General features: G+C 39.0%; 1 protein-coding gene across 1 annotated transcript in view; it reads left to right on the top strand.

Moving 5' to 3' along the window:
- The window catches only part of fgd (faciogenital dysplasia), a 54,817-nt gene extending 44,873 nt beyond the window's left edge, over positions 1 to 9,944 (top strand). The window contains exons 9-19 of the mRNA XM_020629513.3: positions 1,450 to 1,508; positions 2,075 to 2,221; positions 2,319 to 2,411; positions 2,506 to 2,585; positions 3,243 to 3,273; positions 3,927 to 4,031; positions 4,482 to 4,535; positions 5,895 to 5,996; positions 6,171 to 6,299; positions 7,175 to 7,315; positions 8,313 to 9,944. Coding sequence (XP_020485169.2) covers positions 1,450 to 1,508; positions 2,075 to 2,221; positions 2,319 to 2,411; positions 2,506 to 2,585; positions 3,243 to 3,273; positions 3,927 to 4,031; positions 4,482 to 4,535; positions 5,895 to 5,996; positions 6,171 to 6,299; positions 7,175 to 7,315; positions 8,313 to 8,558 — 1,187 coding nt within the window. The 3' untranslated portion in view covers positions 8,559 to 9,944. The remainder of the gene's footprint in view (positions 1 to 1,449; positions 1,509 to 2,074; positions 2,222 to 2,318; positions 2,412 to 2,505; positions 2,586 to 3,242; positions 3,274 to 3,926; positions 4,032 to 4,481; positions 4,536 to 5,894; positions 5,997 to 6,170; positions 6,300 to 7,174; positions 7,316 to 8,312) is intronic.
- The last annotated feature ends 8,189 nt before the right edge of the window (positions 9,945 to 18,133 follow it).

Raw genomic sequence — 18,133 nt, forward strand, 5'->3', positions numbered from 1 at the left:
GACTGCACAAACATCCATTTATGAAGGCTGGATGTGAGTTGCCAAAAGGCACAAGTGGAAAACCACGGCAAAGGTTAGAAGGAGCTAAAAAAGACATTTTACCTTTTTGAATGAGAACACATTTACTCGAAAACACTTGTCTTCTGTGGGTTTGGCTTCTTGCTGCTCTTTACTTTTACATGACACAGCTAAAATCTCATTCCGGACCAGGTTGATGTGATTTATGCCACATGATATCGTGATTCTTTACCTCTAGGATGCTTTGTCAGATTTTAGAATTTGTGAAGGTTTGTAAAACACAATGTCATTTCACACTTGAATACTATTAAGAGAAACTTCACATACTTGTAAAGAGAGAAGAGATGGGATACCAGAAACCAATTTTCTTACAATGGCTTTCATTTCATAATGCTTGGTAGGTTATTAGGCCATTAACTGGATTATACTAGAAAGAATATTTATAAAAATGTCATGTGAGGAGTCAGGGAGAGTGGGGAACAAACAGCTGTTCATTCTCGGCAGTGCTGTGTGTGATCGGGGGCTTAGCTGACCTTTAAAATCCAGGGAGCTTTATACAAGCTAATGAATGTGTTTTTGGGCCAAATATACCTGTACTGTTGAAAAGAAAAGACTTTAAATGACATAATACACCTTACAGAATCTATAGTTTTATATACAGAGATGATTCATTTCTGAATTTCTTCAGACAATCTTGTGGGGAGACTTTTTCCCCCCTTTAGTTTGGTCCCAACTAGGATAACCAGTTTAGGAAATCTGTTACTGGTGTAATGGCAGGACTTTCAGCAGCTCCAGGACGTCTTGTTATACAGTTGTTGGTACGCCACCCTCATATTACTGCTGCCTTGTTGAGGCAGATAGCACACTTGACTTCAGTGCATGAGTCTTCAGGACCACATATTAAATTTTACATGATGATCATTTCCTCCCACTTCCTTGTGTCCGTTTCCTGGAGATTGTAACCTCACCACACTGTGTTGTTGGGGTCCATGGGAGGACTTTCTCTCCTCCCTTTCCAGCTGACATGCAGTTAATCACAGTTATTGTGGCCTCATTTCCTGTGGCTGTGTGTCTCTTCTGTTTATGTAGGTCATGATTAAGATGGCTGACTCAGGTGCTCCCAGGCATTAGTACAAGACTCAATTGGCTAGCAGCCAGCCTAATGCAGTCAGTGTGCTCAATGATGAGACAGTGCATTTTTGTATATTTGTATCATACAGCTTGTGTTAAAACCTTGGAAATGTTCCTATGTGTAAAAGAAAGAAAGATTAACACAAGTATACAGTCTGACTCTGATATTACGATACGATGCTATAGGATAACATACGATACACTTTATTGGAATATCATAGTCAGGCTGAAGTCCTGTTTCACTCAAACTTGATGTTAAGCTGAAATGTTAACATTTATATTTTTGAATTCTTTTTACAGAGGCACTGGAACTCATTTCTACTGCAGCTAACCATTCCAACGCAGCAATCAGGAAAATGGTAAGACCTAACAAGATTAAAAATCGAATTCACTCATCCATTTTTTTTTGTTGTTGTTGTTGTCACCTCGTTCCTACACTCTTTTTCTTTCTCACCAAGCTGTACAAGAAGTGGCTAATGCATTACCCAATAAAAGAGTTTGTGACGCTGTTCTGACAGTCAGCAACATTGCAAAAGTTTGTCTGGAGGAGTTGACATGTTGAATTAGTACAGACAGGATGTTGCTGTTTCCTGCCTTGGGTTTCGCAGCTTGAGGAAGCCTGACTGACTCTTTTTTAACAATCATCCTCTACATCTCTTTCCTGTGTCTGGCCATGCTACTTGCATTTCTCACAACCTTGAAACAACATTAGCAGACAAATGTGTTTCTGAATCAATGAAGAAAGATGATATCTGCTCTCTCCCTTGGTTGAAAACCTATGGCTGGATGAATGAGTGGCTTAAGAAGCCGATAATAAAACCACCACCTCTAATGGAGTTTGGTTCATAGCCTCATCTTTTTAGTGTATTTTCTTATATTTTCTACGTCTTGTTTTCTCATCTGTCTGTTGCACTTTTGTGTGCAGGAGAAGATGCACAAGCTGCTGGAGGTTTATGAGAGGCTCGGAGGAGAAGAAGACATTGTAAACCCAGCCAATGAGCTCATCAAAGAAGGCCATATCAAGAAGATGTCAGCCAAAAACGGAACAGCACAAGACCGATACCTCTACTTGGTAAGGGCGTGAAGGTGTTCAATTAGCTAATTATAAGATCAATCTTCTGGAGGGGATTTTTATGCGTGATAATATTTTGTTTCTGTCTTTGATCTAGTTCAACAATATGGTGCTATACTGTGTGCCTAAACTCAGACTGATGGGACAGAAGTTCAGTGTAAGAGAGAGGATTGACATCGCCGGCATGGAGGTACACATCTGCTTCTCCTTTTGTTCTTTTGTTGACTCCTCTGCCTTCTTTATTGTTGGGTACATATGTACTATTCTCTGTTTCTTGACCTTAGGTGCAGGAAAATGTGAAGCAGAACCTTCCTCACACGTTTGCCATCATTGGCAAGCAGCGTTCCCTGGAGCTGCAGGCTAGGTAAATACCTTTAAATGAAATGACAGCGGGAAAACTCGAAACTCATTTTGACCTGAATTAAAATGGAAATTTGACAGCTATTGTGTATATTTATGAGCTAGTTTTTAATGATTTCAGTAATAAGTAAATAAATAGGTTGAAATAGCCATAGAATTGATCAAATGTGTTGGGAAAGTAGTAGTTTTTTTTTTTTTATGTAACTTTTGGCAGTGATACTTTAATTTTAAGTTACATGTTCTTAAACAAGGTAATTTTCCTTCACAGAAACTGCAAGCTAGCCAATGAACTAGCAAAGACCTAACTACTTACTAGCTCCAGTTAGCTAGTGACACTGCAGCGTGCTTGTGCTCTTCACAGGTGTCTGTCTTTCCACATATCTGGAAATGTACACACTGTACAAATTACTCTAAATACAACAAAGTATACACAACCATTAACCAGCACTTAAGAAAAAGCTTAGCTTGCTATCTTATTAGATTCTTGGCATGTCAGGCAAGCAACTGCTATCACAGCAAGCTTGCTCCTGTTAGTTATTACACATTTTGATGTGATTATTTGAAACTATTTTATATATTTATTTATTTATTTGTTAATATTGTAGTTAAGGTAACAATTCATGTAACATAATAGTTTTTTGTGTGTGTGGCTGTTTTACAGGACGGCTGAGGAGAAGGAAGACTGGATACAGGCAAGTACTAAGCACCAGCACACACACACACACACACACACACACACACACACACACACACACACAAACATGCAGCATTATTAGCCTGCGCCTTTGGTAGTTCTTTGGTAATTCTGCTTCATCAGAAAATTAAGTTAACAAAGATTTCCTCCCCACACTCATTCAGAGTGTTTGGGAATTAACTTCTCTAATAAAGCCCCTCATTATTGCTCATTTAGTCCATTACAGCAGAGAAAAGCTGATTAAAACATTTTTGCAGGATCGAGAAGAGGGTGGGGCGGTGTTTTGGAGGTGTTATGTTTGTGTTTTGACACCTTATGTGTGAGGGAAGGGCTGAATTGAAAGAGAAGGCAGCATTAAAAAGAAGCAAAGGGACAGGTCTACAGCTGTAAAACTTGTTTCATCTCGGTTTAATTTTAGCAATTTTATTCTTTGAAGCTAAGTAACAGACTCTGGATAACACAAGAGGAGATCATTTAATATCAGGCTGTAAGAATGCAGTGTAGAATCAAAACAAAAAATAATAAATGTATTTAAATGCTGATGTGTCTAATCAATAATCGATCTATTTCGTTCTGTTTGTCCCTCACCTTCTGCCATGATGGCTTCCTCCCCCCCCCCCCCCTCTCTTCTTTTTCTTCTTTGACTCTTAGGTGATCCTGGCCACTATTGAACGGCACAAACAAAACAGTGAAACATTCAATAAAGCTTTCAACAGCTCCTTCTCCCGGGAAGATGACCACATCCCTGAGTCTCCGGTAAGTCTCAATCTCCCTTAATCAGTCTCGTCATTGATCATTCAATTAGGAAGTCATCCGCTGCAATGAATCATGGGAGAATTGTGGTAGACCAAACAAGTCTGTCATAGTCTGGTCTTTGTCTGCGCGAACTGCTCTCCCATCTATGGATGTTGTAGTATCAGACACATAAAGAAGCTCTTTCTTTCCCTGACAGTTGAAACACGTAGCGCCTGTAAGTCTCTTATCCCAGAACCCTCTCATGACCTAATAGGGAAAGCCCGAGTCAAAGTGTATACAAAACTCTTATGGATCAGCTTTGACCCACTTTGGGCTGGCTGGAGTTGGAAACAGCCCAAATGTCACTTCACACAAGCCAGAAGATCAGATTTAGACTGACACCTAGTGGTAGCGATATGTAACTGCAAGCAGAAGCTGTTTGCACTCATGAAGTTTTTGTTTCTTCCACAGGGTCCCTGGTGCAACACATCTATCGACTCAGACGGCGAAAGACTGCATGAAAGAGTAAGATAGTTATATATTACTAACACACTACAACTAAAATGAATGATTCGATTATATGGATCATTTAAATGCAACATAGATGGAATAAATCAAAAACTTCAAAAGTCTGCGCTTCAGGATTATGTTGTAATGTAACTTGACAACTTGAGACCCCTTATTAGTTTTGGTATTTAGTGCACTTTAATTGTGCTAAGCAAAACCAACAAACACTGTATACACATATAATGTATATACATATAGGAACTCCATTGCACTATTAACAGCTTTGTTTTTGTTCTATTAAATTTTCTTCTGCCAGAAAAAATGCAAGCTTAAATCAATTTTTTAATAACTTTTTTTAACAGATGAGAATAATATACTTTAATTGACTTAATCAGGAGCAGGTGTAAGTTTCGCTTACCAACATCAAAAGGAACAATATTTGTTTAATTGCTGTATAATGATACATGACCTGCTGTTTTTTGTATGATTGCTATGCTATTACCTTTAAGGTCCAATACACTAGCACCTCAGCACTTAATGTCCCATGTCTTGATGGAAATTAGCATTTGGCTATTATCTGGCATATTAACATTTAAATGTTCATGTGCACTGACCCTATTTTAAATAAATAAGATAATGAACCGATAATGTCACATCACAAGAAATATGAAACTTTCTGTCTGTACTGTGAGATTAGCATTAAGCTGATGAAGTGAAAACAACTTTATGAGTGAAGCTTGGGTTGGTAGAGGTTTTAAATAAATCAGAGAGCTGAAACTGCAAGAATCTGCAGAAATTCAGAGCACCATACTCTGACTTAAATAAAACAGCTACAAATGAAAAGTCTTTGAAGAATTCTGCACCTACAGTATAGAAATGAATTTTCCATTGTTTCAGTGTCCCTGTTAAAATTCATGGAAACAGATTGAGCTGTTTCAGTGGTTTACTGTGTGACAGATGTTCTTGTAGTTATTCTTATAGGTGAAGTGGTCTGCAGGTTGAATCTCTGTGGGGATATTAGTGGTTCACAATAGTAATGGATCCATCTGCTTCTCTCATCCTCAGAAGGAAAGCGAGAAGCTCTCATGTTATGTTTAAAAAAAGAAATACATTTCACTCTATGTCCCAGGATGCATCTAAAATAACAATCAGACAGCTGTGGATACCATTGTCTTTTAGAGAAGTAAAGTTTGTCTGTGTGGGTGTCTCTCCATCTTTGTCATTGTTATTGGAAAGTCGAAATGGAAGACAGACAGTCAGACAAACAAAGGATAAAGAAAGATGAGCCCTCAGACATTCCTTTGGTTTATTTGTGCTGAAACTGAACAGCCCGTAGACCTTGACATGTGACTGTTTTCTTACATGTGTATTTTGCAGAAAAGTTCCAGGAAAAAGGAGAAAGAGAAGCAAACGTGTAAAGGCTGCAGTGAGAGCTTCAACTTCACCAAGCGCAAACACCACTGCAAGTCCTGTGGAGCGGTGAGCACAGATGGAACAGGGCAAATCTGGAAACTGTTTGGTTGCATGTAGAAATGATGAAGTGGTGGAGGGAGAAGTCTGGGAATAAGTGGAACATTGACTTCAGACAATTAACAGATAACAACCTCGCAGCCTTTCATCACATTTTCTGTTTTTCTCTGTGTCCCTCTGCAGGCCATCTGTGCAAAGTGTTCGAAGACCTTGGACAACAAAACAAGCCGAGTGTGTCCAGAGTGTTTCGAAGCCAGCCTCAGCCTGGAGAATCTGGGCGTTAGTGAACCGAAAAAGAAAGCTGTGCCTGAGGTGAGACGGACAAAAAGAAACACATGAAAACAGTAATAGAAAAAAAAAGCTGCATGTGCATTATAGTTCAGTTTCTGCTTGATTCCTGAATTTCCCCCCTTTGGGTATCAATAAAATCTTATCTTATCTTATCTTATGGCAGTTCAATCAGAGCCATATCGCCTAGTATCCCAAAAAAACAATGCCAACAAAGACTGCAACACAAAGAAACAAAGAAATAAAACAGTAGTGCACTTATTAACTTCAGTACAAAATACCTGATGAGTACTAATGTCAATCATTGTGACATTATTGCACAAAGCCATAACACACGTTAAACAGCACATGTTCATGAAGGTATTAACATGGTTATACCTCGAGACAATTCCCTCTCTGATGACTTCCAGTAAAATTACACCCTGCAACTGAAGGAGGAACAGTCGTCCAAGTTCAGGCTGTTTTTCACGGCGATGAGATTCCTCGCAGGAAAAATAGAAAAAGCTCAGTTGCATTTAGCTTTGTCACCACACGGGGGCGGTGTAGGCCACACAGGGTTGACACAAAGGGCAGTAGAGGCTTGGACACCTGTCCATGGACAAATCTCATTGTGCCCTACTTTGCCGTTATGTAATCGTTTATCGGTAGAAGATCAGTATTGATTACAAGCTAGTTCAACTAAATCATTACTATGATAAACTGTTGAAACAGATTGAGACAAAGTGATTTACATGGGAACAGATTCAACTATACTATTGAGTTAAATAATCAGTTCTCAGTCAGGTGCTTTCAGTTATCTCAGCCCTACACTGCATCTTCATATTCATATTCATAAATACCTTATTTATGACAATAGTCTGCCTATTTACAAATACTGACATGTGATTCTATCTTTTTAGAGACAGACATCTCTAACAGGGGAGAACTGCCTGCTATGTGGCCACCTTCAAGTGCAGGAGAAAGGGAAGAGCTGGACCAAGATGTGGGTGGCTGTCACCAAGGCAGAGCCACTGGTGCTGTACATGCAGAGCAATGGACAGGTAAGAGTTCGACACAACACACACATACAGACCGTAAAAAGGTGTGTGTGTTAATGTGTTATGATCCAGCTGTTGATTATTACTAAATGTATTTCCTCTTCTCATATAGTCAACAAGTAAAATACACACTTCTATTGGAACTCCTTGCCCCCCCTGTTAACCAAATCGTTTGATAAATAAAGCACAATAGACTTTGTACAAGTCGCTCCATGTGGACACTCAGTCAGTCGTGTATATCAGTGAATCCTCTTGCTAAACACGTCTAGCTACTCTTCATGCCCTGTGTACCGTACTTCCTCTTTTTAAAGCATGCCCTCTGTACAGTGCTGAGCCTGTGCACATCAGTGAGTGTTAGTCATATCCATCTGATCCTGCTGTGCCTGGCTGCCTGTGCTCTGTAGACATGGGCCAGGAGGATTTGTTTGTCCTGAATGCGACCTCAGGTAGAGCCGCCCCTACTGCTGTTGCTGCATTCAGGAACACTGCCTGGCTGTGTGACTCGGTCCTCGTTTGCACTGATCAGACTAAAGCATTATGGATTTCCAGTAGTTCCTTGAAACCTTGGCTCTGAATGTAGGATTTAATCTACTAAGAACATCATTCAGAGATACATTTTTACCAGTTGTTTACATGCTTGTCTAAAATAAAATAAAAAGATTCCCTAAAGCAATCGTGTTTGGAAAGCTTTCTGCTGCGATTCGTCGTGGATGGCGTGGTGAAGGAAAGTCAGCCTGATAAAGCTTCTACGGGTTTTCATTTCCAAGACTAATATCCCAATCCTGCTGCAGAAAGCTGCCATTCCAAAGATTAGGATTAAAAGGGAGTTGGATGAGCTTTTCCTGATTATACAGAGGAAAGAGGGGGAAGGGAGAGAGGAGGGCCGGGTTTACTTTATATACAGCTGAAAAGACAAGCTGTTACATACTGCTATTGAAAGTATTTTTTCCTCGACTACTATATCTGTTCCTGTTATTGACTGTTTTACATATTTCTGTAGGACTCCAAGGGTGCGCGGGCGGTGCCACTTCCTGGTTTCGAGGTGGCCGTGGCGCCGTCATCAGCAGGTGACAAGTCGGAGCTCAAACACGCAGTGCGGCTCAGCCACACCCTGCAAACTTTGCTCCTAAGTGCCCAGGATGCCGACCTCCAGGCCAAGTGGGTGGACGTCCTCTCCAAGGCTGCCCGCGGAGAGGCGCCAACAGAGGCATCGAACAGCCTGAGTGAACACGGGAAGAGCCAGTAGTAATGGCCATGTTGGAGCTACAGGACTCCCTCCCTCCCTCCCTTTCTCCCTCTTTCCCTCTCTCTCCTGTGTACAAAGCACACATTACTTGAATTCACTTTACCTTGGCACTTTTTTTGTTTAGTTTAGTATTGTTTTGTCCCTTCAAAAGGACCACTCAATCCTTCTTATGCCACTTCAATCTTCTCGCCATGACCACACAGATACTTCTTCTTCTTCTTCTTCATTTTCTTCTTTCTTTCTTTCACAAACACACAAAAACAAGAAGGACTTTACTATCAAACAACCACTGTATGTTTGTGTGGTTAGGATGATTTTATTACTCTCAGTGTTTTCCCAACAACTGGAGAGGGCTTAATGTTTTATTTGTAATATAGTAAAGACGTTTTTTTTTTTTTTTTTTAAAGATGAAGTTTCCTGTACATGATGAGGCTGTGTTGTGAAGCATTAAATCTTATGTGACCGTTTTTTTTCCATTTGTGCGTGAGTGTGTGTGTGTGTGTGTGTGTGTGTGTGTGTGTGTGTGTGTGTGTGTGTGTGTTTGAGCGTGAGTCCCCTCCTGTGTTTATTAAGTATTGAATGTTAGTGTAAGAAAAACCTGCGCCACCTTGGTTCTCTCTCCTCCTGCTGGGAACGCAGTGGCCGTTCGGTGGGTATTGTACAGTATGTATACAATAGTGTGATGTAAGGAAAAAAAGACATTTAACTTAAGAAGGCACAGATGTGTAAGCTTGTGGCTGGCCACCTGATGCTCCCACTGTCAGCTCCCATATTATTCCTCTTTATTGGTAATAACTCGCTTCCATCCTTGTCTTTGGACTTGTGAGACCTTTAACCTGAGACTGATCCAGCACAGTTCCTCTCTTTCATTATTGTGATTCGTCCACAGTCGGGATGGGATCAAGTGGTCTCAACTGTGACCCAGGATCAGTTGCTCAATATTTCCACTTGTACACAAGCTGAATAAATCCCTTTCATGTTATTCTCTCTCTATTTCTACATAGCAACTGATTCCCTGCTTCCCTCCCCATGGTGATGTGATGGAAACCAAGTACTGTACTGTAAAACTGTTTTTTTCTGCCTTGCCCCCCGTGCCCTGCTCCTATCAGCACCAGCCTTTAAGCAAAAGTAGCAAATAAAGGAAGTTGTCATTGGATCATTTGTGCATGTAAACGCTCATATTTATGTACCTGTGCTATGAAATCTTGCCCCTGTCCCCCATTTTTATGCTCCAGGATTCATTCTTGTTGTACTGTAAGTAAGCAGAGTCAGCATTGAGTGTTTTTTTTTTAACATGGATCGTGCACAGTGGACACACAGTCAAGCATATCATCAATAAAACAGATGTTGTGATTCATACAGTACCATGCTGTTGAACGAGAAGTTCATGAGTTTCTGTCTGCATTTATTTCTCCTTTACTGTCCTTCATGAAAAACGTTCAGACTACAGATACATTCTTTGAGAAGTGAAAGTACTATCACAAACAGAGCCGTACATCACTCCAGCCTTTCATGTATAATATCAATACAGCTGAAAAATAATGCCAGCAGTTATTGGATCTAATAAGCTGATGGAATGAAAGAGGATTACAAATCCTGTAGAATATACTGTATATGTGTGCAACTAGGTCCCTGTCTGCATTTCTGAATGTCATCTAGGGTCACCGTATTGTAGTGGTGGATCCTCTCTTTATTTCATGTTCCCTTTCAGTTTTCTTTATAGTTTGGATTATTCAACATGTGTGAATATTCTTTTGGCATGAGTTTGGTATTCAGCATTTTCAGCTGAATTTCTACACACAAATTTGTAGACACCTTTAGAAACCAAACTAGAGTATACACTCATGCTGAAATTTTTGTGCGATACAATAAATGGTAACACCAGAATGCTAACATGCATATATATGTACATATTTAACAGGTATGACTATGGCTAACTTCCTTTCTTTGCTGCAAACATCTATGAATAAGCATTGATCTCAGAGTTATGGCGAAGGCTTATTCAAATGTTTATCTTGCTAAAGAATCGGTGAGGAGTTTATGTTTGTTGAGAAACAGACTGAAAGTGATACTGGGGCCTCTTTTTGAAATACTAAAGAGAAAAAAAATATATACTTTTTCCAAATTGATAAGTTTGACTGTTGAAGGACAGCATGACATTTTGTGTTAAAAAATCATTACACATGTACACTCACTAAATTGTCCATAGGGGGCGCTAAAATTGTCACAAACAGGAACTTTAACATGTTTAGAAATTCTGATATAAATGATCAAAAAGTTTCAAAGAGTGCAATATATAATGTGGATAGTGCAATGTGCTTCACCAGTGCGATATCATTATTTGTGCAATACAAGGCTGAATAAATACAATACATCACACCACTTTCATTTCTCCGTTGGTGTGCATACACTGTGTGAGTACATCTGTTTGTGATTCCTGTTCCTGAAAAAAATCCCCATGTTGACAATCTTATCTTAAAAAATCACACTTTTAACAGTATTTGAAAATGAATTTCTCCTGAAAAGGAGCTTATTGTTTGTGACACATTTTTTTTGGAAATCAATATTGCAGAACTCAGGATATTTTACTGAATCATTTGAGATTTTTTTTTCTGATGTTGATGTTGATAATCCCCAGGATTTCATTCTGTCAAATTAAATGTCATGTCAAGTTGTTGGAGTCAGAAAGTGAGGGGCAGACCAACCCTACAAACATCATAGATAATGACATAATATTTGTTTCTGATAATGAAGACTTTTCACTCTGATATGCTGTCTTCTTGTCAGCATTGATTTAATTGATTTGGCTCTGTCATTTTTCTTGTCGGCATGCAAGTGTTCTGCATGATAACATTTCTATAGCAAGTCAATTGGATCTTTAACCACTGTACCTTAAAAAAAGTCCTCTGTGTGCAGCAACATAGACATGTGCAACTCTGAGAACAGCACTAAAACTAGTTACACTATGATGACTGCTGACGAGATTCTCACATATAGTATATACTCTTACCCACAACACCCAACTCTCTAAGCATCAATCAAACAAAGAAAACCCTTGGATCAATGCTGTTAAAGAAAAAGGCTAGCATTTCCAGACTTGCCTTATCAGAAAATTAGATCGTATGGGCCAGAAAGTAGATTTTGATCTAGGTAATTTATCTTTTTAGTACTCTTTTGTTAACTCTTTTTCTTTCATTTCTTGCCCTCTACACAGGGGTCTATCCAACTCACACTCCAGGTATTTAACACGATTCTGCAGCAATCAGTGTCTCCACTTTAATTCTAAGCTTTGAAGCTATATTTAAACTGACTTTAAGTATTTTAAGACAGACAGCTGGTTAGTGATGTTGTTCTAAATGTAGCTGAATGATTTTGTCAAATAAAGCTGATTCCACAGTAGGGGTATGGCTGACAGATTACATACATATATTTATATTATATATATTCTTTTATAATATAAATATTAAATATGCAGAAGACCTAGGACATTTCCCTGGGACACCCCACATTTAATTTCACTAGCAACAGAAAAATTGCTGTTTATACAACGCCATAACTCCAAATAGTCATGTATATCCCCTTTAAAGCTATACTAATGGTTGCAATGCTTATTGTTCAATGAGAAGAATCTGAATATCAAATGTGTCAATTTGTCTCCCAAGAAAAGTACCATATCAAAGAATATAGATGATCAATTGTCTTATATAAAATAATAATAAAGTTTTGGTCTCATGCGATGGTCTTAAACCAGATAGCATTTCATGTAACAAATCAATTCTGCAAGTGTAGCTGTTCACTTGCTTGTTTCTTTTCTTCTATAAAGTGTTTGATTCAAATACAGAAAAGAAAAGTAACATCTCCAAACTGGATCCCTTTGATATATAATGAGATGACTCTGGCAAGTTTCAAATGTTTTGGAACTCCATCAAACTCAAAACAGGGATTAGATGGTGTGCAACATGTTTAGGAGCGACCAAAAAATGGCAGGAATTTAATAAAGTATAATCTTTCACTGTTTCTGCTCTTTGAGAGACAAACAGACCGAAAGCATTTGTCACCACACCCTTGCGTGAACAGTTTCTGGACAATGTGTCTCCATCATACAGCCAAGGTTCTGGCAGTTTTTCTGCTGAAAGGGTTTGGTACTTTAAATAAGTCTGATTTCAACTCTTAGATATGTGTGTGTGCATAAAAAAAGGTGTGGAATGATTAGAAAAAAAATTGTGGCTGCCTTAGGTCCATTTCTCCACATCTTGATTAAATTCAGTTTCATTTAGCCTCTCACTGTTGTGTCTTTGGTCCTCATGCTTGTTTCTGCAGTTTTGTCTGTATGCATTTACTGAGGTCAATTCACCAAAAAAATAGAGAAAGGACAGTTATTAATGGATGATATGAAAAACAACTTCTTTATTTCGCAAGTCATCACCAAATGTCAAAATGATGAATATGAATGTGTGTCTCTGAGGAGCCGTGAGCTGCAATGTAGATACGGATAGTAAACTGCTGACTGCCTACTTCTGTCACACTATTAAATGCTGTACATCTCAAACAGAGTAAAACAGGACGGGTACTATATCTATTTCTAGAAAGACACCATGCTCAGTCTTCTCAGAAAACTAAGGTTGCAGTGCAACAGTAACATGTCTGACTGACCTCTATCAGAGGCCTGGAGGCTCCCCTTAATGGCCCTATTAATCAAGGACATAGACCTCTTTCAATGAGCACAAGAAGCAAGGGCGGTTGAACATTATTAAAGTCAGAAATGTAATGCAGGAAAACTTGTATGAGGATTTTTGTTTGAGGTTTTCGGGTTGTGGTCACAATTCTATGAGGCCTGTTTCTCTCCAACAACAGATGAGGAGAATGGTTTTAATGGGAAAGCTGTTGCACTGGAGCATAAGCCGCTTACCAGCTGTGTGTGTGTGTGTGTGTGTGTGTGTGTGTGTGTGTGTGTCTATGCATCTGTGTGCCCCAGAAACATTTGCATTTTGCTTTCCTAATTCTCTGAATACATACCCCTGCTGACTGACCTATTTGGGGTAGGTTGGAAAGACAATTTATCTCGTGTCTCTCCTCTCCTCTCCTCCTCTCCTCTCCTCTCCTCTCCTCTCCTCTCCTCTCCTATCCTCTCCCTAAAGCTAATAAGAAAAGGGGAGAAGATAAATCATTTGGATTGTTGTTCAATCTAACAGCTTTAGAGTTAATTTTCAACTTGTAACTTTCACTTATAGTTAAAAAATAAGAGGTAAAATATAAAGGGGCATACATACATACATACATACATACATATACACATATACTGTACATATCAGGATGTGTTGCATCATGCTGTCCTAAGCCATCCTATCTGCAGCAAAACCCACATGCAAGTACACAAGCTAAAACCGTTCCATAACCTTTTGTAGAGAAGCAAAAAGACAGTTCTCTATTCTGGTAAAGGAAGTGGTCTCAACTATTTCCTGACATGCATGGTGTCTTAAAGTCTGCACGAGTCCTGGTCGTCTACCACCCAGTTTCATTGCCTGATTGTTTCAAGCTTGACTGTTGTCTGTTTCACTGTTCTCTGGAAGTGAGATTTGAGACAAAGCTGAATTGTATGACCTTTGTTGTTGGGACGTATCTGAACACCGTCACACCCTGGCTCCTGCTGCACCACAACTAAAAATCCCCCCAGACACCTTTGGGAATATTTACCACAGAATCTGTAGGTGCATGACAAAGATCTACGAGAAGATGATGATGAATTTCAGTACCGATACAGAAAATTTTCCCTTTGTCTCCATCAAAGCAAAAAAAAAAGGAACCTCACTCAGATTCAAAGTCACTTGAGAGCGTTGATTTTCTTTTCATTACGAGCTGATGAGAAACCTTTAAGCGATATTTAATGATAGTGATATGAGGTCTATTAAAGTGAGCAGAATGGCCTCAGAGATGTATTATTTGCGGTCTCACTGAGGAAAACCCCTAACTTTTTCCTCTCCCCGCATCCTGCAAGTTACACCCTCCAACAAGACAAAACAAAATTATATCATGGAACTATGGGAGCAGAGGGTGGCCATGCTTTTATTACTTAATGAACCTAAAGACGTATTTATTCCATAAAATATGACTTGTTCTTTTTATCATATTATGTCATCAAGGGTCATGAGTTCTGAGCCAGCTTGATGCTGTTAAGTTACTAGTTATCAAAAGAATGTGCTTAGATGTCTGCTTTGTAAAGTGACTTTGAGTGCTTTGAAAGGTTTGACAGACTGTTCAGTACAAATCCTCATAGACAGTCATCATGCATGATCACATGAACCAGGCACATACTTTCAAATTTCAAATAATGATCCTGTGATCTTCAGATATTGTCCCTTTGTTTTCACTGGATAACGTGATGTATCAACAAAACAAGCTTTGTTGTCTCAAAAATATTAATTAACTTGTAATGTCAAGATAAAGACACAATGAACTAACTGTGACAACAACTGTTCTTGTTTTTTGTTTATTGAAAATACATTTTCTTTCAATTACAGTAATTGCTTAAAGCTCCTGTGAGAAACATTTGCTCTGCGTTGGTTTTGGCACCCCCTGTGGGCAAAGCAGTGTATCTTATCTCTTCGCTTATCTTGTTCGGTGTAGGTTGTGTTTTCTGTCGAAATAGCTCATACTGCTTTTTTCAAACAATGAAATGTATGACTCATTGTGAATCTTTGCTGTAGAAAATGTGAAAGAAGGCCTGTTTCTTTAGCGTGCTTTTACCCTGTAGCAGTCATTACAGAACTAAAATCAACTTCATAGAAGAAAGTGAGTGTTGCCACTAGTGGTCAGGTTTGCTTTTGTAGGTCACTTATTTGGTTCCCAACCTACTTTACTTGTCCCCCTATTTCTATTTAAGAATACCTGAGCTCTCCTAGTCCCACACTGGAAAAAAGTGATACATAGCTTTCAAATATTAACATCAGTTTTAATTGATCTCAACAGTAAAGGCCTAGACACACTTGTTCTTACCAAAAGTCCTCTGTATAAACTATCCAGTAAATCTTTTTAACATGGTTTTGGTTAAAATGTGCAAATCTAATGTTGACAACCTCAGAGCTGAGAAAGCATTGTGGCCTCCTATGGGAGCCAGGACCCTAGGTTGGTAACCAATGGCAATGAGGTATCACATTTAATTCCAGTCAGTTTAACCAGATTAAAAACTTTAATGAACCTATATACTAATTTATTCCCAAGAGTTTCACACCTTTTTTATTTGGAAAGGTATGTAAATGTGCCTGGATTTGTACATATTTACACCAAATTAAATCATGCTGTAGCCTAATGAGCACAACTCATGATGAAAAGCACAATGCCTTCTCTGGACACTTGAAGAGATGATATTGTAGAGCACCAGACCTGAATATGTTATAAAACAAAACATCTAGCGTCACATCGCCTTGAATACGACATTATGAAAGCTTACTGAAATAAACAATGTGTGATTTGGAGAACAGAATGAGTCAGTTGGCAGGAGTGTAGAATAAAAAGTCAAGTGGGATGTAGCAAAACAAAATCCTAATGTGTGCAAACATAACCTAGAAAGGTACTGTTTATCGAAGATGCACAAAATGTTGATTGTAGGATTGCGTCCAGTCACTACTCGAGCTGTTACGTGCCCTGGAACAGACACTCTGTCAGTACAAGGTGGGTTAGTCAGTTCTCTTCTGCACGTCAACACGATGTTTGTTATGTTTTGATAAGAAGTTTGCTTAGGCCATGTTCTTCAAATGTCCTCAATGATGATGTGGAGATTATATAGTTTGTCCTGTGAATGGAGAAAGATGAACGAAGAGACAGACACAGATACAAGATAAGAAGTGGTTGAACTTCACAACTGAGCCACCAGACTGTGGCAGCTGATATCAAAAGCAGATTTCTATGTTCTCTGCTATCAGCACCTCTTTTCTTTTGCTGGTGTGTCAATTCTTTGGAAAACTATTGAGAAGTGCTACTGCTTTCTGAGATTAACACTTTGACCCACTACACTCAAATTTAACCAAAGATAAGTCAGTCTCTTTCTCTGCCCTTATGTTTCCCACCTTTTATGTTAAGCCTTACTCCATTTCTAACTTGTTTTATTTTACGTCTTTCTTTCCTTACACGCTCATCTTCCCTTTGTCTTCATCCCAATCTGGCTGTCCTGCCGTTAGCTCTCTGTAGGCACCTCAGGAAGAGTTGTCTCTGTTGCAGCAGTCTTACTGGCAAACGCTGATGCCTGTGCTCTTAAGGAACTTGCCGGGAAGCTGTGAGAATCTGATGCAATTCCCCCTTTGCTGTAGTTCACTATCTCCTTTTCTCTCTTGTTTTGTACATTTCTATTTCTTTCTGGTGACAGAGGAGGTGAAATGTTCTGGGCCTCGGGTAGAGGGCTGGAGGAAATTGTGAAAGTATTGCAGCAATGTGATTGAACAGCTGGTCACTCTAACCTTTCTGTAGGGTGTGTAGATTCATTTAAAAAAGTCTCCTCAGGGGCAGAAGAGTAATAGATTATTTACAATATTTACATAGCTGCCAGCAGTGTGGCATGAATAAACTTTGACTTAGGTAATTAGGTAGGCAAGGTATGGTCAGTCAACAGCTTTGGTTTGAACTAAAAAATCTCAAGAAACATTGGGGGTAATGTCATAAATTCTTGTACAGATATTCCTAACATGCAGATTATGACTCTGATTTCAGTGATCCCATGATTATTTCTTTTGCCAAATCCTGAAAATCCTGAGGTTACCATGTGTGATTTTGAGTTCATTTGCTCTACTTGTTTGGTGGATGGCTTTGTTATTTGCCAAAAGCATTTTATCGACCGAAGGCTCCACGGCCTGGAAACTTTCCATGTGTAAATTTCTATTCACAGCTGGATCCAGTTTGTCAAATAATGCTACATGACAAAATGGCCTACCTTCAAACTAATGACATTTCCATTTGTCTTAGCAGCTCAAAACAACTATAGCATTAACAAACATCAACTAAACAAAAAGTGGTGAGCATTACTTTCAGCTATAGTTAGCATATGAGCTAGCTAACTTCATTAACTGTCATCAACATTCTAGTTTACAAAATATTTGAAATAAACACAAGCTTGTGTCATATGAAAGAATAGGACTACTAGTTTACAAAAAATAACAGACTTAAAGTGCTGAACATTACTTAGCCTTCTTTACATTAGGATGTTAACATTATAATTAGTAGCATATTTGCATGCTGTTTTTAGCTGCAAGTAAGTATAGTTAGCTTACAGCTTACCGCGCTGCTAGCATGGCTGCATCTGTCTTTGTGTTTCCGTTTCAAGAGCTCAAGGGACTTTAACCACAAAGGGTATTTCTTTTAGTCCCTTTTTACATTTAATGCATATGATGTACATAATACAACGGCCCTATCCAACCTGCTTCACTACATAAGAAAGAAAGTGGCAGAAAAGTAAAGTTTTCAGAACTCACTCACTTTCTCTCAAGTCCTCTGAGGTGTCTGAGAAATGCTGTGCATTTGAAACACTATGCCCTGCAAGCTGTGCACGTCGGAGGAAACACATTGGCAAAGAAATGCTTGAGCAACTC

Source organism: Labrus bergylta, chromosome 12, assembly GCF_963930695.1.
Source record: "Labrus bergylta chromosome 12, fLabBer1.1, whole genome shotgun sequence".
Classification (NCBI taxonomy): Eukaryota; Metazoa; Chordata; class Actinopteri; order Labriformes; family Labridae; genus Labrus; species Labrus bergylta.